Source organism: Azolla caroliniana, unplaced genomic scaffold, assembly GCF_043228905.1.
Source record: "Azolla caroliniana isolate FFs.n. ecotype wild unplaced genomic scaffold, voAzoCaro1.0.p SCAF_3, whole genome shotgun sequence".
NCBI lineage: Eukaryota > Viridiplantae > Streptophyta > Polypodiopsida > Salviniales > Salviniaceae > Azolla > Azolla caroliniana.
This window is the reverse complement of record NW_028230438.1, coordinates 469,554-487,742: the sequence shown is the minus strand read 5'-3', so window position 1 is coordinate 487,742 and position 18,189 is coordinate 469,554. Positions and strand designations below refer to the sequence as shown.

The 18,189-nt window shown below is 36.9% G+C and overlaps 2 protein-coding genes across 2 annotated transcripts; both read left to right on the top strand.

The window, feature by feature from the left end:
* The first annotated feature begins 330 nt into the window (after window positions 1-330).
* On the top strand, window positions 331-7,849 carry RFC1 (replication factor C1). The gene is made up of 21 exons (XM_087316046.1): window positions 331-1,301; window positions 2,065-2,132; window positions 2,214-2,289; window positions 2,368-2,429; window positions 2,559-2,659; window positions 2,749-2,918; window positions 3,001-3,198; window positions 3,299-3,432; window positions 3,516-3,711; window positions 3,815-3,868; window positions 3,946-4,115; window positions 4,924-5,014; window positions 5,494-5,675; window positions 5,842-5,881; window positions 6,320-6,444; window positions 6,527-6,599; window positions 6,677-6,769; window positions 6,898-7,114; window positions 7,188-7,226; window positions 7,320-7,379; window positions 7,475-7,849. Exons 1-21 carry the CDS (start codon window positions 579-581, stop codon window positions 7,576-7,578), a joined length of 2,976 nt encoding a protein of 991 aa, XP_087172172.1. The 5' UTR covers window positions 331-578; the 3' UTR covers window positions 7,579-7,849.
* Window positions 7,850-10,959: 3,110 nt separating this feature from the next.
* Window positions 10,960-13,818, top strand: LOC147865706 (transcription factor MYC3-like). The gene has a single exon (XM_087316045.1). The coding sequence runs from the start codon at window positions 11,187-11,189 to the stop codon at window positions 13,434-13,436; it is 2,250 nt and encodes a 749-aa protein (XP_087172171.1). The 5' UTR covers window positions 10,960-11,186; the 3' UTR covers window positions 13,437-13,818.
* The last annotated feature ends 4,371 nt before the right edge of the window (window positions 13,819-18,189 follow it).

The following is an 18,189-nucleotide window of genomic DNA, read 5'->3' as shown; positions in this document are numbered from 1 at the left end:
GGATCATTTTGAGATGCTTAAAAATAGGTGATATTGCTAATCACTTCAGGACATGGTAATGTTAATCGGAGGCATGTCACCACAGACAGGTAAGTCGTGGACGGAAAGCCAAGTAATGCTGCATAAATAACATAATCACATAATCATCAATCATCATCATGAAAACCCTCTTCTCTCTCTCTCTCTTTCAAGGGATCCCTCAACTTCAATGTTTATTATTTGCACTAATCTAAAGTAAAATGCCTAATTTAACTTATACAAGAAGATCCTGCAGGAATTTAACGAAATAACACATACAAAAAATTAAAACAGAGTCCAGACTCCCCCCCATTCCCGCTGGCTGCTCTGTCGTGGAACAGAGCCCCTGCTCTGCCAGGGTTTCTCCATTAAACCACCCTAATCCTATCCTCGACGGCTTCCTCTGTTCAAAACCCTATCCCTTGGAGTTTCTCCTTTTTCAATCCCAACCCTTCAAGGTTCCCTCTCTGTTAAACCCTAACTTTGAACGCGTGTCTGGACGAATACATATTATCAAGAGAAATATTTGTTGAGCCTCCCTTTCAATCGAAACCCGAGCTATGGACTCTGATATCCGAAAATGGTTCCTGAAACAGCCCCACAGGAACAGTAGTAATGCAGTGTCAGAGGATGCAGAGAAACAGAAGGAATCCATTGGAATAAGCCCTGAATCTCGACCTGATTTGAAGAAAACTAGTAGGTTCTTTTCTGGAAATAAAGATAAACCTGGAAATGAAGAAGGAACAAATAAAACTAGCACCGAAAAGTCACCCGTGAAAAGAAAACAAGATGATAAATTGAAAGAGTTCCCCGCGTCGAAAAAATGTCATGTTGATGATGCGAAGAAAGAAGGAAATTCTCATGCTGGTGAGGTTAAGCACAACGAGAAAGAAAAAAAAACTTCTCCACCGAAGAAGACTCAAGTTGGTGATGTGAAGAACAAAGAGAAAGACAAAGCTACTTCCCCTTCGCCAAAGAAACGACACACTGATGGAAAGGTCATAATTGCAAAGAAAGAAACACTCGATGGCGGTGGTGGTGATGATGCTGATGCTGATGATTTCAAGGATGTAGATTTCAGCGATGGACTTGAAATGCAGGAAAAACTACATGATTCGTCCCCCGCTAAAGGAAGGGGAAGGGGAAAGGGGAGGGGTACTTCATCTTCTCCTATGGAGTGTGGGAAGCCTCCATCTGGTGGTCGAGGCCGTGGTGGCTGGGGAAGAGGTGGCGGGGGTTCCTTCTTCGAACCTAGGCAAGCTCCACCCCACAAAGGAGAAAAGGTAATGAAACTTTATGAACCATGAATCCATATCAATCATATCATTGGACTCGGACAAAAGACCTATGACATGAAATGCATTGCATCTGCCATGCAATGTTATCAGTCACATGAACATATCACACCGTTGAACTTCTGCTAATTTAAATTTGTATGCACCTCAATACTGTGGCTATCATATGACTATATGATATCACTGGGCTCATATGTAATTCATATATCTGAAAAAATATTAATATATTCTGTCATTGATCTAATGTTCATCCAAAATTTGCATATACCATGAAATCAATAAGTTGTAATGAAAACATTGTATCATTGAACTCATTCGAGAAGCATATACCATGAGTTCATGTAATCTGTATATTCATGTCAGTGGGCATCTATGAAATGCATATACCATGAAACAATAGCAGTTGTATAAACATATCATATCGTTCTACTCCCGTTAATTCAAAGTTTGCAGATGTCATGCCAGTTGTATTAATTAAATTTAAATCATATGAAACGCATATGCCAAGAAGCTGTATCAGTCATATAAACATATCATATCATTCTACTCCCGTTAATTCAATGTTTGCAGACGTCATGCCAGTCGTATTAATTAAATTTGAATCATATGAAACGCATATGCCAAGAAGCTGTATCAATCATATAAACATGTTACATCATTGGGTTCGTGTGAAACATATATATGTAAATCAATACCAGTCAAATAAATATAGCTTATCATTAGAATCACCTCAAGACATTTTTTGAAACAGGAAGTACCGAATGGTGCTGAAGATTGTCTAGCTGGCCTAACATTTGTTATCAGTGGAACTCTTGACAGGTGCCTTGATTTCCATTGTAATTTGAGATTACCTTTTTTGCATCTTGAATGTGTTATTAATTATGCATGCACTTATGACAGTTTGGAAAGAGAAGAGGCAGAGGACTTAATAAAACGACATGGAGGTCGAGTGACTACGTCTGTTAGTAAGAAGACAGTGAGTACTTCATGCCAAAAAATGGTTTATTTGAAGTCTTATTCGTGTATAACAGTTATTTTTCTCTATTTTTTCCAGACTTACCTTCTTGCGGATGAGGATGTTGGGGGACGTAAATCACAGAAGGCAAAAGAGCTTGGGTTTGTTTTCACTTCAACATTCCTTTTGTACTAGCTTTGAATGCTTCAGAGGCAGGTGTAAGAGGAGCTCATCGAGACAAGGGGACTGTGTCCAGGGCTGAATTTTGTTTTCTACAATTTTTGTGACAGAGTGGCTTTCCTCACAGAAGATGGACTATTCACAATTATCCGCTCCTCAAAACCAATAAAGGCATCCCCAAAACCTTCATCAGTGGCACCTATTTCACAAAGTAAATAAGCTTTTCTAATTAGACTGTAGGTTGATAAAAATGCTTCCCCGTATGACTGGTTAAGTATCATTTCTTTGGGTATGAGCTAGTTGTGAAGAGTGAACCTTCTAGAGGAAACCAACAAGACCAAGTTCATAAGTCTGCAGCACCAGTGAAGAGAGCACTGGGAAATTTACCTTCAAGAGTGGAAGAAACAGAAGCATGGCCGCAAAAGCACCGTCCAAAGAGTACCACCGAAATAGTAGGAAATCAGTCTATTGTGAGTGCTTATCTCTTGCCTTGGTAGAGACGTTTGATGTTGAGGATAAACTTAACTGATTTTTCTTTTTAATTGTTTCCAGGTGAAACAGCTGCATGATTGGCTTCAACAGTGGTTTGAGGTGAATTTACAAGGGAAGCAGCAGAAAGGCAAAAAACGAGTTGGAGATAACAGTAGCAGTAACACAAAAAAAGCAGTGTTGCTTAGTGGCCCCCCTGGAATTGGAAAAACTACCTCAGCAAGACTGATATGCGAGTTACTTGGATTCGAATCCTTTGAGGTCTGTGTCAGTGGTGTATATTTGGGTCGATGGTGCATATTTTATACTTTCAGTGTTAAATGATTTGAAGATTTGATTATTTTCTTTGAAAATATATTAGGTTAATGCTAGTGATAGCAGGGGCAAGGCAGATACAAAAGTAGGCAAAGGTATTGGTGGAAGCACTGCAAATGTTATCAAGGAGATGGTAAGCAATGAGTCCCTTGCTGTTGCAACAAATGGTAAAAAGCACAAGTAAGGCTTCTAAAGCTTCTCTTGGATGTGATATGCAAGTTGTCATAGAAATATTGAGTGATCGATGAGGAATATAAATGCAGAAAGGCAGTTCTGATAATGGATGAGGTTGATGGTATGTCTGGAGGTGATCGAGGTGGAGTTGCTGACCTGATAGCAAGCATCAAGATCAGCAAGATACCCATCATTTGTATATGCAATGATCGCTACAGCCAGAAGCTGAAGTCTCTTGTGAATTATTGCCTTCCTCTCAACTTCAGAAAACCAACAAAACAACAGGCATGACTTCATTATGTCATATCATTTGTGCACATCATATCTATCCTTTCTGGAAGAAAACACACATGTTTCTTAATTCTGTTATTATCTGTCATATCATCAGATGGCAAAAAGGCTTCAACAAATTGCAAAGGCCGAGGGTATGCAGGTTGATGAGGTACTTCTTGATGGAACAAATCACGTAGTGTGCATGATCTACTTTGAGAATGCTGATGGCCAGTCATACTTTTCCAGATGGCCCTTGAAGAGCTAGCAGAACGAGTCAATGGGGACATGAGGATGGCTTTGAATGAGCTCCAATATATGAATCTGCGAACTCAAGTTGTGAAATTTGATGATGTGAAAGCTCGTCTGCGATTAAGTGGCAAAGATGAGGACATGAGCCCTTTTACTGCAGTTGATAGGTGTGTGATGAATCCTAAATATACAAGTATATTTTTACATATACACATGTACACACATATATAAATCCCTATACTGCTTCTATTGCAGTTGATCGGTGTATGATGGATATTATATACACATATATTCTTCTATACTCAAGTACACGTGTATATACATACATGCATGTATATCCACCCATGTATACTTGTATGCATGCTAACTACTGTAAACTTTTAAAAGCGGACTGCTAAGCATTTCTAGATAGAATTTGGGGCAGCACTGAAGGATTAGGACAAGTCACCTCTACATAGATCATAACATTCAGCAAACTTTAATCTGCAGGAACTATTTGATAGGCAGCAAGTTACATATTATATATGCAGAGAAATGATATTAATGAATGTCATTGCTCATATACTTAACGTTACTCTTTTATGAATGTTGGTAAATGAACCTTCAATTATGGCACTAATGATATGAGTAGAGATGCAATAGCATTCAGTTCACCCTATGCACGAAGTGATTGACAAAATTTATGCTTGTTGAGATGCATTTTTCTTGTCAGACTATTTTGGTCTTATAAAAGTATACCTATTGGATCACATTAAAGGAAACATATGTATTTCATGCCGTTTAATTTTCCTCAACTAATCAAATGCTAAATAATAAAATACAAAAGAATGAAAGAATACATGAAAGTGATCTGGAGGTAATAAAGGCCAAGAATCATTCTTATTATTCTAAAAGTATCTCCTTGTAAGCCATGCATCATAACTTGCAATAACGTTGGATTTTCACTTGTAAGAACTCTGGATTTTTTTCAACTAGATTAATGTCATTTGAGGGAGGAAGACTGCGGATGGATGAAAGGCTCGATGCAAGTATGTCAGACCCTGATCTTGTTCCATTATTGATTCAGGTATAGCTATTCCAGTACTATTCGGAGTGAACATGTGGACTTCAGAGAGATGTAGAGGGATGTTCATGCTTGTATCTATATAATATTTATCACAAACTGTCTCCTTCTAATAAGAGAAAGACAGGTGGGTCTGCACTATATTTTATGGTCATAAAAAGTCTCAGATGTAATCTTCCAAGAGAGGGAGAGAGGCATGCGTGCATGCAGTCTCTTTTTTATTGGTCATAAGTGTCTGTAGAAACACCTAATCTTTAGACTGGTATATTACTCTATGAAGCAAGACTGACTCTTTGTATATAATTGTTTCATCCACTTTTTCGTATGCTTTATATTTTGTCAATTGTTAAAAGAAACATTTGGTGAGTCGGTATTCTCTTTATTGACATGAAATTGTGAATTGGCAGATTCGGTTTTGACATTGCATATCACCTGCCTTTCGGCCAATTGAATTAATAACTAAGTTTTTGCTGGAAATGCAGGAGAATTATCTCAATTATTGCCCGACACAAGCAGGGCGGGATGAAAATGGAACAGCTCGAATGGATTTGATTGCAAAGGCAGCTTCCTGCATTGCTGATGGAGACATTGTAAATAAACAGATTCGCCAGTATAGACAATGGCAGCATTCGCAAATGGGTGCATTCATGTCATCTATAATCCCGTAAGACTTCATATACGAGAAATATCTCTCTATGATTTCTCCCTCTGTGTGACAAGTTTCTGCAGGATTGTGATTCTGTTTTAAAACTGGTCTTGTTCATTAATAAGTCAACCTGATAAAATATGTATCAAGGATGTTGTCACTAAAGAAAATCTTTTTTCTATAGAGCCGCACTGATGCATGGACGAAGAGAAATTCTCTTACAGGTATTTGTATTTTTCTTTTTAATTTTGTTTTTTGTTGAATGTGTGCTATCATGAAAATAAAAAACATATACATACATCAAAATGTTGGTAAAAACAAAATATGTTTCAGTCAGTCTTATTTGTTGATTTTTTTGTGCCAAACATTTGATCTATAATTTTTTCTGTCTCCTTCGGTTTTGGTGAGGGATAGGTACAAACAAATTCCATGTGATTCAATACGTGTGTATACTTGAGTATAAAATAGATGAGATTATAGCTCAGAGTTGTAGAGTCTTTTTAATCATGTTCTGTGGATTCAGAAGTCCTGATCTATCCATACTATCAAACTGGACGAGAGATGAAATCATGTAGATGTTCTATTATTAAGAAATGAGGTTGTGCTTTTTATAGTGGCATTTCCGTACAGATTACATAAGCCGATTTTAAATGACAAAGCAGGGTGAACGCAATTTTAATCGGTTTGGTAGTTGGCTTGGGAAGAATTCTTCTTATGGAAAGAAGATGCGTCAATTAGATGACGTTCATGTACATTTGTTGGCGTCACGAATGTGTGAGCCTACACGGTATTAATACTCCAGCATAAGATTAGAAATGCAGTATAATATTCTCTGAATTCTCTAATTTTTATTTGGCATTGAACCACAGGCAAGCGGTTCGGAGAGATTATCTTTATGTTCTTGCCTTAGAGTTGACATCTCCTCTGAAAGTGATGCCAAAGGTACGTAATAAAGCTGTTTCTTGCTGTATGTGTATCCATCTCAGACTGTGTGACTCTGTGCTCTCTGATTTCACTAGGAAAAGGCTGTTCAAACCATTGTGGAGTTGATGGAAAATTATTCTCTTACTCAGGAAGATATTGAATCCATTCTAGATCTTGTGAAGTTCCAGGTAAATTTTATATGGTCTCTTTTTTAAATTGCTTTTTAAAGAAAACACTTGAATTCTGTTATGTTTGATTTTAAAATTGCTTTCGAGGAATTACTTACAGAATATGGCTTATTATTGTGTATTGACAGGGCCAACCTGACTTAATGGCAGGTGTGCCACCTGCTGTTAAGGCAGCTCTCACAAAAGGTTACAAGCAAATGGAAAGTGAAAGGCGAGTGAAGTCATCTGATTTACTGCCTTTATTCAATGCGTCAGGTCAAAAGAAGCTTCCAAAGAAGCGAGGAAAACTTCAGATTCTACCTCCAGAGTTAGATGACGCGGAAATAGCTGAAGATGAAGGGGAAGGTATATATTATGTGCTGTTGAAGGAGGAATGATAAACAATGTAGAGGTAATGTTTATGTTGTGTCTTGCACAGATTCGGAGGATGATGAAGCACGCGACGTAGATGAGATAGGTGAACCTCTTGGATAGAATAGTTTGTTACTACTTTTTGAGATGCTAAGCTTAGTCCAATGTGAATAAAAGTTTTGAGGTTTACTGAATGCAGTAGGACTGGATACAAACATGAACATGCAGTTAAGTGTTGCTGAAAGCAGCTTTAAGGGAGGTGAGTGGCATCTTGTAGCCTGGCTGGTTAGGGACTTGTTTTTTCCTGTAATTGAGACATATTTTGAATTAAATATGGGTTTGCAATTCATTCAGACAAGCAAAAAGCAAAGGGCTCTCAGCCTCGCCAAACAGCCACAAAAAGGAGTGCTCCAAAAGACGGGCAGCAAAGCAAACCTGCAAAGCGTCGGAAAGAATAATGAAGCATTCATATGAGAAGGGATATTTTTACAAATGACAGTCATTTTGTCCAATTTTATGTTTGTCCACAACTTTTCTACCTTTCGAAGTTGCAAATCAGTATCCCTTACTGGTGTTGTGATACAGCGACAACAGTCGTTTGAATCAAAGCATTTTTGTACAGGTTGCTTTATCTTGACAATCCATGAGTACCATAAACTGCAAGCTCACTGAAGTGGGAAGCATCACTTAGCTGTTACACTGAAATCAAGTAGAATTTTTTTGGATTGATTTGATTATATGCTTCATTAAGTAACAGTCTAGTATTCTTCTTATTGCAGCTTCATTGGAATGCTACACTATCAGACCAAAATTTACTACTACTATTATAGATTCTTGTAGGCTGCCACATGACCATATCCGTTGATGAGAAGGATTTGAAATTCACTAGAGATTGATGGTGGAAACAATTTCTGATTGGGTTTTCGACAAGTTTCTTATTGCATAGATTACATGCATATTCATGTTAGAATAGACAAATGTATATGGTGTCTAAGATGTCTGTTAAAGGAAATATATAATCTTTTAATCTGGAGGGATGTGACACTGACATTTGGAGAAATAGATTCATAAATCCAAATACAAATTATATATGTACATGCATGTATGCATGCACGTATGCCTGTATGCGTATGCAATGGTGTTCCTGGTTTCTATTTGCCTCACTGATTAGCCATTTCAAAGTATAGAATTATTATTTATGTTTTAGATGATGCAAGCATGTAAATGTTTGATCTCAAGGTAACCATAGCTGGACTTTTTGTCTTGCCAGTGATGGAGCTTTTTGACAATGTTTTTGTAGTGCATTGTTTACTTCACCTATTACATAGATTTAGCTTCATGTAACATGTGTCGTCTATAGCACCAAAAAGGTGAGCTAGTCTCTGTATTCGTCTTTCTCTTTCCTTGGCACTACAGTTCTTTCAGTTTTTTACCAACATCCAGGTGCACAGAAAGTCAAGCGTGGATGATAACCCATAATTGTTTTTCTTGGTCTTAAGAGCCAAAGCTAGCCATGTGGTGCTAGCATTAACTATGCTATTTTGTGGAGTTAAAACTTGAGATTGTTGCATAACAATTCTTGATTGGGGAACCAGAAAGAGGTAATGGTTGTAGGAAATTTATGTTCATTTTACATTTTTCTAAAATGTTTGGGGTATGCTTTTGGTAGGTGACACGACATTGAGTTATTTGTACCCTGTCAAGATTTTTGTGTATTAATGAACGTAGCTATTGACTTTTGAAGAGTTCTTCTTGGAATCATTCATGTTTCTACCTCTACATTGCTAGCTATGGATCTCACTTTCATACGGCAAAAACCTATACTTACTTTTGCTGTATTAAGTTCAATGAGCACATCAATGTAAACTTTACTTTATGATATTGTATGTACGTTGAGCTACACATGCACGTGTCAACTAAAATTATTGTCTCCTTGCTCCCTATTTGACATAGTATGTAGCATAGGGTTGAAGTAGAAGTGGAACACACCAAATTATTAAGGAATCGATATGTGGATTTTTGTCATGATTCATTTTTAACTACAACTAGAACTCTTTATGTATGGCTTGCTGAATTGCTTCTTAAGACAACACAACACAATGCATGGTTAATAGCAAGTCTGTTGAGGTTTACATTCATTTTTAGTATGCTTCGTTTGAAGAGGTTGTCTCCATCAAGTGTGTGTTGCTCACATGCTCTTGTTTTCATGGTAGCCATGATGACGTATGACCCTTGATCTTTGAGACATGCTCTCCATCTCATAATTCTTGGCATAATGATCCATTAATTTGGATACATAAGCATGAATATTCATTATCTCGCATTTCTAGACATGATGTCCTCCACGCATCTTGTTGTGATCACTGATCAACATTGTCAACTAAATCTAATGGATGTATATGTTCTTATTACAAAATATTTGAGAATTTATAAACCCCAAACATGAACAAGCCTTTGTTCATTTAACATTACCCATACAAAGTTCCCTAGCATTAAATCACTATTGCTTGAATACACTTATCAAAATAATTTGTTATTATGGACAAAATAAAGGTCGTATGTTGCATGCATCATTGGATATATGATTGGTCAACATGCATAGTCTTTAAAAAGACTACAAATGTATTTAACATGTATATGAACTTTAACATTGATTTAATCCGGATGTATTAATGCTAGATCGTTGCACATAGAAAAACGAGGTGTTTGTAGCATTCACTACTTCAAAAACTAGTGAAGTGGAGGAACTATGAGAAGAACGTTAAAAATAATGGATACTAGAGAGTAATATACAAATGTGAACACGTATAAATGGATTTCTTTGTGTAGAGCAAACCATTGTTAAAACAAGGAGGAAAAGCAAACCATGTATTCCAAAATGGTGGATATAACATGGCTTTGAATGCAAAACACCTCATAATAAAAACAAAAGTAGCACCTGCCATGCATCTATGGTGTTGGCCTCACATGTGATGTAATCACACAAAAAGATGCAGTGTGAAGTGTTTGTGCATTTGGTCATTGCAAGCATGGGATGAGGAAATGGACAAAAGAGAAAGAAGAGCTCCACATACATACAATCAAGATCAACATAACATCAATCCATATAAGAGAGAGAGAGAGAGAGAGAGAGAGAGAGAGAGAGAGAGAGAGAGATGATCATTGCAAGCATAGAACAAGGAAATGGACAAAAACGAAAGAAGAGCTCCACATACATACAATCAAGATCAACATAACATCGATCCATATACATATAGGAAGGAGAGAGAGAGAGAGAGAGAGAGAGAGAGAGAGAGAGAGAGAGAGAGAGAGAGAGAGAGAGAGAGAGAGAGAGAGAGAGAGAGCACATGGGCAATTGCAAAAGGAGGCATGTGGGAAGTGTGACCAATTTCAATTAGGAAACACTAACAAAACATGAGGAGAAGGGGGGGGAGAGAGGAGCATTATGATTTTATGTATAAGTTAAATGTATGTTATGACAGAAAGGCTGCTATTGCGGCTGCTGCAGAGCATGCCTAAAACGTGCGTGATATACATACATACATACATACATATTATGTATGTACATATATATAATATACATATGCGATGGCCTTATCCATCCACATCACGCCAAAACAGACAGAACACAGAGCTTGGCATTTCTTTCCTTCTTTCTTTCTTCCTGCGTTTTGAAAAGGCATCATTACGACTTCAAACTCCGATGTGGCGATGGCGACGGCTCCTGCGACCATGCCACCTCTGCACTTTCCTGCCCTACCCTACTACTTTCTTCCCTACCAATAAAAATCAGTAAAGTAGAGAAGGATGACGAAGAAGAAGAAGAAGAAGAAACAGAGCATATTGCAAAGCGGCCCACTAGTCTGCGGAATGTCTTACTACAAACTAAAGGCGGCTTGAATCTGTGCAGGGAATTCTGAAGGAACCCACATCTGAGCTTTCGCCCCAAGATGATAAACGAGAACTACACCGCAAACCGAGGGTTATCAGGCAGCCCATGTCTTGTTAGATAGAATAGTTTCTCTCCCTTTCTTTTTACAACCTCTTTCTTTTATTGAGTTTCATCATGAATTTGGATGTTGAATTCCAAGCTCTTTTAGATGAGGCCATGGGATCTGAGCAAGATTGGCTGGCCTCGAATGAAGAGCACCTTATTAGTAACAACGACAGTGTTGCTATAGATATTAACAATGGTGTGGAAGATAATCTGTCGCATAAGCTTCAATCCCTAGTGGACAATTTCCAAGAGAAATGGACCTATGCTATATTTTGGCAACTCACAAACACTGCGGATGGTCAAGATGGGCTCGGATGGGGAGATGGATACTTCAACCCTAAAGAATGCAATGAAGTAACCTCTAGAAAAGCTAATAAGGCTCACTTAAAACCTATCATTGCTCAGCTTGAAGCTCTCACTGGGGCGCCACTCGATGCAGATATGACAGATACTGAGTGTTTCTTTGTGCTTTCTATGTGGCATTCTTTTCCTCTTGCGTCGGGACTGGGAGGAGAAACTTTTTCCACATCCAAACACTCGTGGCTTCAAGGAGGTGATGAAATCCATAATTGCAGTTGTTCTCGAGCTCAGCTTGCTGCTCAGCTTGGTATCCAAACCATGCTATACGTGCCTACCTTAAATGGAGTTGTAGAGCTTGGATCGACTCAAATCATCAATGAGAATTTCGAGTTTGTGATGGCTGTAAAGGGTTCATTCCCACTTTGTAAAGATACATCCAGCCATATACAAAGCGACTTCACAGAGCCTTACCCATCTTCGATTCCAAAGATGAACCCTGATGAATTGTCTGGTACTTGGTCTGATGTGATCTCTATCGGTGCCCTTGGTTCAAAGAACTTGGCCCAATCAGGGATGCAAAAGCACTCTCAATGGACAATGCCAGTGAATGGTGGAGAAATAGAAGCTTCACAAAGGAAACTCTCCTCTCAAGACCTTACTGATACCATGTTCATCGAAGATGGGGATAAGTTGATGCCAATGACACTGTTTCCACCTTTGCAGAAATTCCAAGGGCTTGAAGAGGATATACTTTTGTCAACAATGAGTAATGAGCTGAGGTCATCTGAAGGGTCTTTATTGACACGAAGAAGCGACGTGGATGGCTCAATGAGATGCTATGAAGGCCAAAAAGCTCCTTTGGTGGGTTCTGACTTGGGGAACAAGAGTATTCATATGGCCAGACATCAAAACTTCCAGAGTTATAATGCATCTATAAGCATCTCTGGTTATCAGGCTTCCAGAGAAACCATGTTTTATAATCATGATGATGCAAAAGACAAGGATGTGAGTGCTCTCTCTGTTCGAGATCATAGATCCACAAATCAATCAAATGAGGTTCAGTCTGGTGTTTTAAGATCTCATGAAACCAAAGAAAACAAATACCGGGGGCATGTGAAAGCTTTGCAATCTCAACAGATGGACCAGACTTATGGATCAAACTATGGTCAAGGCTCAAAGGATTTGCATACTCAAAGCTTTTCTAAGCTACCTAATATCTTGATTGACTCAACATCTGAAGGTAATCCGTTTGTAGCCAGGGAGAAGGGTAAAGCTGTACTGGACCAAGAAGAGGTGAGCCAAACGCCATTGAAGAAGACTAAAACAATGAAACCTAGTGATTCATTCGTGGAGGATTCTGACTTGATAGAATGTAGTGAGTCTATCCAAGAGGAGAAGAAGCCTCGGAAAAGGGGCAGAAAACCTGCCGATGGAAGAGAAGAGCCAATGAATCATGTAGAAGCAGAGAGGTTGAGAAGAGAGAAGCTCAACCAACGCTTTTATGAGTTGAGATCTGTTGTTCCAAATGTATCCAAGATGGACAAGGCTTCATTGCTTACTGATGCAACTGTATACATCCAAGAGCTAAAAAATAAGTTACAAGACCTTGAGGCGGAGAAGAAAACCCTAGTTTCAGAGCTTCTAAACTATAAAAAGAGGAAAGAAGCATTTCCTTATTTAGGTGATGGTAAGACATCCTTTCATCATCATCTATCAAATGACGTTACAGATGGCCTTAAAGTCAGTAATAGGACCTCAGTTCCTCCTAGTCATGTTTCGGAAAATGTGAAGATCCATTACTTGAGTAATGAAGAGGCCATTATACATATAAACTACCCAAGGTACTTGAATCCAGTGGCAAGGGTGATGGTGCTTTTACAAGATCTTCAGATTCAGGTTCATCATGCATCTATCTCTACAGTACAAGATGTAGTACATCAGTCGCTATTAGTAAAAACGAAAGGTCAGAGCTTCATCACTGAAGATCAGATTGCATCAGCCATTTTGAAGAGTGCATAGATAGCTTTTCTTTTCATCAGCGTTCCATCCTAATAGCCAAGCTCTGAAGAGCTAGATCAACTCGACTTTCTCTGCATGTAAGACCTGTTCCTCCCACAACAGCAAATTTGATCATGATAAGTCTACCTTTGACAAGAAAGCCGTTTCACATTGAGTAATTCACTATCTTTGTAGATTTACTTGAAGACTGTAAACGGCATGCATATCCAAAAGGAGGAATCGGCCTCTGATTGATGGATATATTTAACCCAAGAAGAGAAAGGGCAATTATGTTTGTAGCTTTTGCAGAAGACCGCTGCAAAGAGTGATGTCCAGACTCCAAACATTTTGTAGCAATTAACTTTCATAGAATCAAGAATGATTATATACTATTAAAATATTATATGCAAATGCAGCTACAACCTGAGAGTTCCATAAAATCATTCATCAAAATCTAGACATAATTCTAAGCCCCGTATGGATTTATTATATATAATATGGAGTAATTCATTATCTTTGTGGATTTACTTGAAGACTGTAAACGGCATGCATATCCAAAAGGAGGAATCGGCCTCTGATTGATGGATATATTTAACCCAAGAAGAGAAAGGGCAATTATGTTTGTAGCTTTTGCAGAAAACTGCTGCAAAGAGTGATGTCCAGACTCCAAACATTTTGTAGCAATTAACTTTCATAGAATCAAGAATGATTATATACTATTAAAATATTATATGCAAATGCAGCTACAACCTGAGAGTTCCATAAAATCATTCATCAAAATCTAGACATAACTCTAAGCCCTGTAAGGATTTATTATCTATAATATGTAGTAATTCATTATCTTTGTAGATTTACTCGAAGACTGTAAACAGCATGCATATCCAAAACGAGGAATCGGCCTCTGATTGATGGATATATTTAACCCAAGAAGAGAAAGGGCAATTATGTTTGTAGCTTTTGCAGAAGACCGCTGCAAAGAGTGATGTCCAGACTCCAAACATTTTGTAGCAATTAACTTTCATAGAATCAAGAATGATTATATACTATTAAAATATTATATGCAAATGCAGCTACAACCTGAGAGTTCCATAAAATCATTCATCAAAATCTAGACATAATTCTAAGCCCTGTAAGGATTTATTATATATAATATAGAGTAATTCATTATCTTTGTAGATTTACTTGAAGACTGTAAACGGCATGCATATCCAAAACGAGGAATCGACCTCTGATTGATGGATATATTTAACCCAAGAAGAGAAAGGGCAATTATGTTTGTAGCTTTTGCAGAAGACCGCTGCAAAGAGTGATGTCCAGACTCCCAACATTTTGTATCAATTAACTTTCATAGAATCAAGAATGATTATATACTATTAAAATATTATATGCAAATGCAGCTACAACCTGAAAGTTCCATAAAATCATTCATCAAAATCTAGACATAATTCTAAGCCCCGTATGGATTTATTATATATAATATGGAGTAATTCATTATCTTTGTAGATTTACTCGAAGACTGTAAACGGCATGCATATCAAAACGAGGAATCGGCCTCTGATTGATGGATATATTTAACCCAAGAAGAGAAAGGGCAATTATGTTTGTAGCTTTTGCAGAAGACCGCTGCAAAGAGTGATGTCCAGACTCCAAACATTTTGTAGCAATTAACTTTCATAGAATCAAGAATGATTATATACTATTAAAATATTATATGCAAATGCAGCTACAACCTGAGAGTTCCATAAAATCATTCATCAAAATCTAGACATAATTCTAAGCCCCGTATGGATTTATTATATATAATATGGAGTAATTCATTATCTTTGTAGATTTACTTGAAGACTGTAAACGGCATGCATATCAAAACGAGGAATCGGCCTCTGATTGATGGATATATTTAACCCAAGAAGAGAAAGGGCAATTATGTTTGTAGCTTTTGCAGAAGACCGCTGCAAAGAGTGATGTCCAGACTCCAAACATTTTGTAGCAATTAACTTTCATAGAATCAAGAATGATTATATACTATTAAAATATTATATGCAAATGCAGCTACAACCTGAAAGTTCCATAAAATCATTCATCAAAATCTAGACATAATTCTAAGCCCCGTATGGATTTATTATATATAATATGGAGTAATTCATTATCTTTGTAGATTTACTTGAAGACTGTAAATGGCATGCATATCAAAACGAGGAATCGGCCTCTGATTGATGGATATATTTAACCCAAGAAGAGAAAGGGCAATTATGTTTGTAGCTTTTGCAGAAGACCGCTGCAAAGAGTGATGTCCAGACTCCAAACATTTTGTAGCAATTAACTTTCATAGAATCAAGAATGATTATATACTATTAAAATATTATATGCAAATGCAGCTACAACCTGAAAGTTCCATAAAATCATTCATCAAAATCTAGACATAATTCTAAGCCCCGTATGGATTTATTATATATAATATGGAGTAATTCATTATCTTTGTAGATTTACTTGAAGACTGTAAACGGCATGCATATCAAAACGAGGAATCGGCCTCTGATTGATGGATATATTTAACCCAAGAAGAGAAAGGGCAATTATGTTTGTAGCTTTTGCAGAAGACCGCTGCAAAGAATGATGTCCAGACTCCAAACATTTTGTAGCAATTAACTTTCATAGAATCAAGAATGATTATATACTATTAAAATATTATATGCAAATGCAGCTACAACCTGAAAGTTCCATAAAATCATTCATCAAAATCTAGACATAATTCTAAGCCCCGTATGGATTTATTATATATAATATGGAGTAATTCATTATCTTTGTAGATTTACTCGAAGACTGTAAACGGCATGCATATCAAAACGAGGAATCGGCCTCTGATTGATGGATATATTTAACCCAAGAAGAGAAAGGGCAATTATGTTTGTAGCTTTTGCAGAAGACCGCTGCAAAGAGTGATGTCCAGACTCCAAACATTTTGTAGCAATTAACTTTCATAGAATCAAGAATGATTATATACTATTAAAATATTATATGCAAATGCAGCTACAACCTGAGAGTTCCATAAAATAATTCATCAAAATCTAGACATAATTCTAAGCCCCGTATGGATTTATTATATATAATATGGAGTAATTCATTATCTTTGTAGATTTACTCGAAGACTGTAAACGGCATGCATATCCAAAAGGAGGAATCAGCCTCTGATTGATAGATATATTTAACCCAAGAAGAGAAAGGGCAATTATGTTTGTAGCTTTTGCAGAAGACCGCTGCAAAGAGTGATGTCCAGACTCCAAACATTTTGTAGCAATTAACTTTCATAGAATCAAGAATGATTATATACTATTAAAATATTATATGCAAATGCAGCTACAACCTGAGAGTTCCATAAAATCATTCATCAAAATCTAGACATAATTCTAAGCCCCGTATAGATTTATTATATATAATATGGAGTAATTCATTATCTTTGTAGATTTACTTGAAGACTGTAAACGGCATGCATATCCAAAACGAGGAATCGGCCTCTGATTGATGGATATATTTAACCCAAGAAGAGAAAGGGCAATTATGTTAGTAGCTTTTGCAGAAGACCGCTGCAAAGAGTGATGTCCAGACTCCCAACATTTTGTAGCAATTAACTTTCATAGAATCAAGAATAATTATATACTATTAAAATATTATATGCACATGCAGCTACAACCTGAGAGTTCCATAAAATCATTCATCAAAATCTATACATAATTCTAAGCCCCGTATGGACTTATTATATATAATATGATTGCGAAAGATAGATGCAATACCTGCATGTGGCCAAAGTTAATGCACATCTTTGTAGCGTAGCACAGTGCAGATACAAAGACATTATATTACATACATAGGTTAAACTTTTTAATCAATGAAGTCACTTACTCTACAACTGGATTACCAGCACTGTTTTGAAGCTAAAAACAATGCAGATATGATGATATCACATTACATAGATAAGTAAAGTTTTAAAGCAATGAAATCACTTCCATTACAACCTGATTATTTAATGATGTCTTTTGTATATTTTAAAATGACAAACAAATTTTAGTCTGTTTCTAACTCATATGAACAATGCACAACAAATCGAGCAAGGGGAGTGTTCTAGATTTATAATAGTAAATCAACTAGGAAATCACTCTAGAGAAAAAAGTTGGTTAATACCTCATGGGCAAAAAACTGTTCATAGAATAGGATTGTAGCTTAAGTAAAGCTCAAATAGCATCCAATTTGCAAAGAAACACCATAATGACGTTCCATAATGTTCCCTTTCTTTGGTGACCTGAACTGCAGCCTTCACATGCCTGCATGCTCACTTGAAAAAAATCATGGCATCAAGTTTGGTAAAGTAATCACGATTTTTCCTTGTCCTTGCACCATTACATACTTGTATGTAAATGTGTACATATGGATGATGGTGTAAACCTCACCTCCTATGCACATATGTTTGAAGGTCTCCTTTGAGAAAATATTCAATTTGGTTAAGTGGTTCCTTGTCAAATTTGAGATATGTTTTAAGTTGTGCCATACAAAAGCTCCCACATACAAATTTGTTAATCAGATCACAAGCTTAGACAAAATTGTCAGATTGATATATGTTTTCCATGATTTTGGGAAGATTATGTCACCAGAAACCCTATTTACAAGGATACACCCAAATTAGATAAAATATGAGAAGACAATCAGACATATAGCCTTTACCACTACTAACAAGTCAGTAGATCAAACATATATTTTTTAGTATAAAATATACAAGATTATC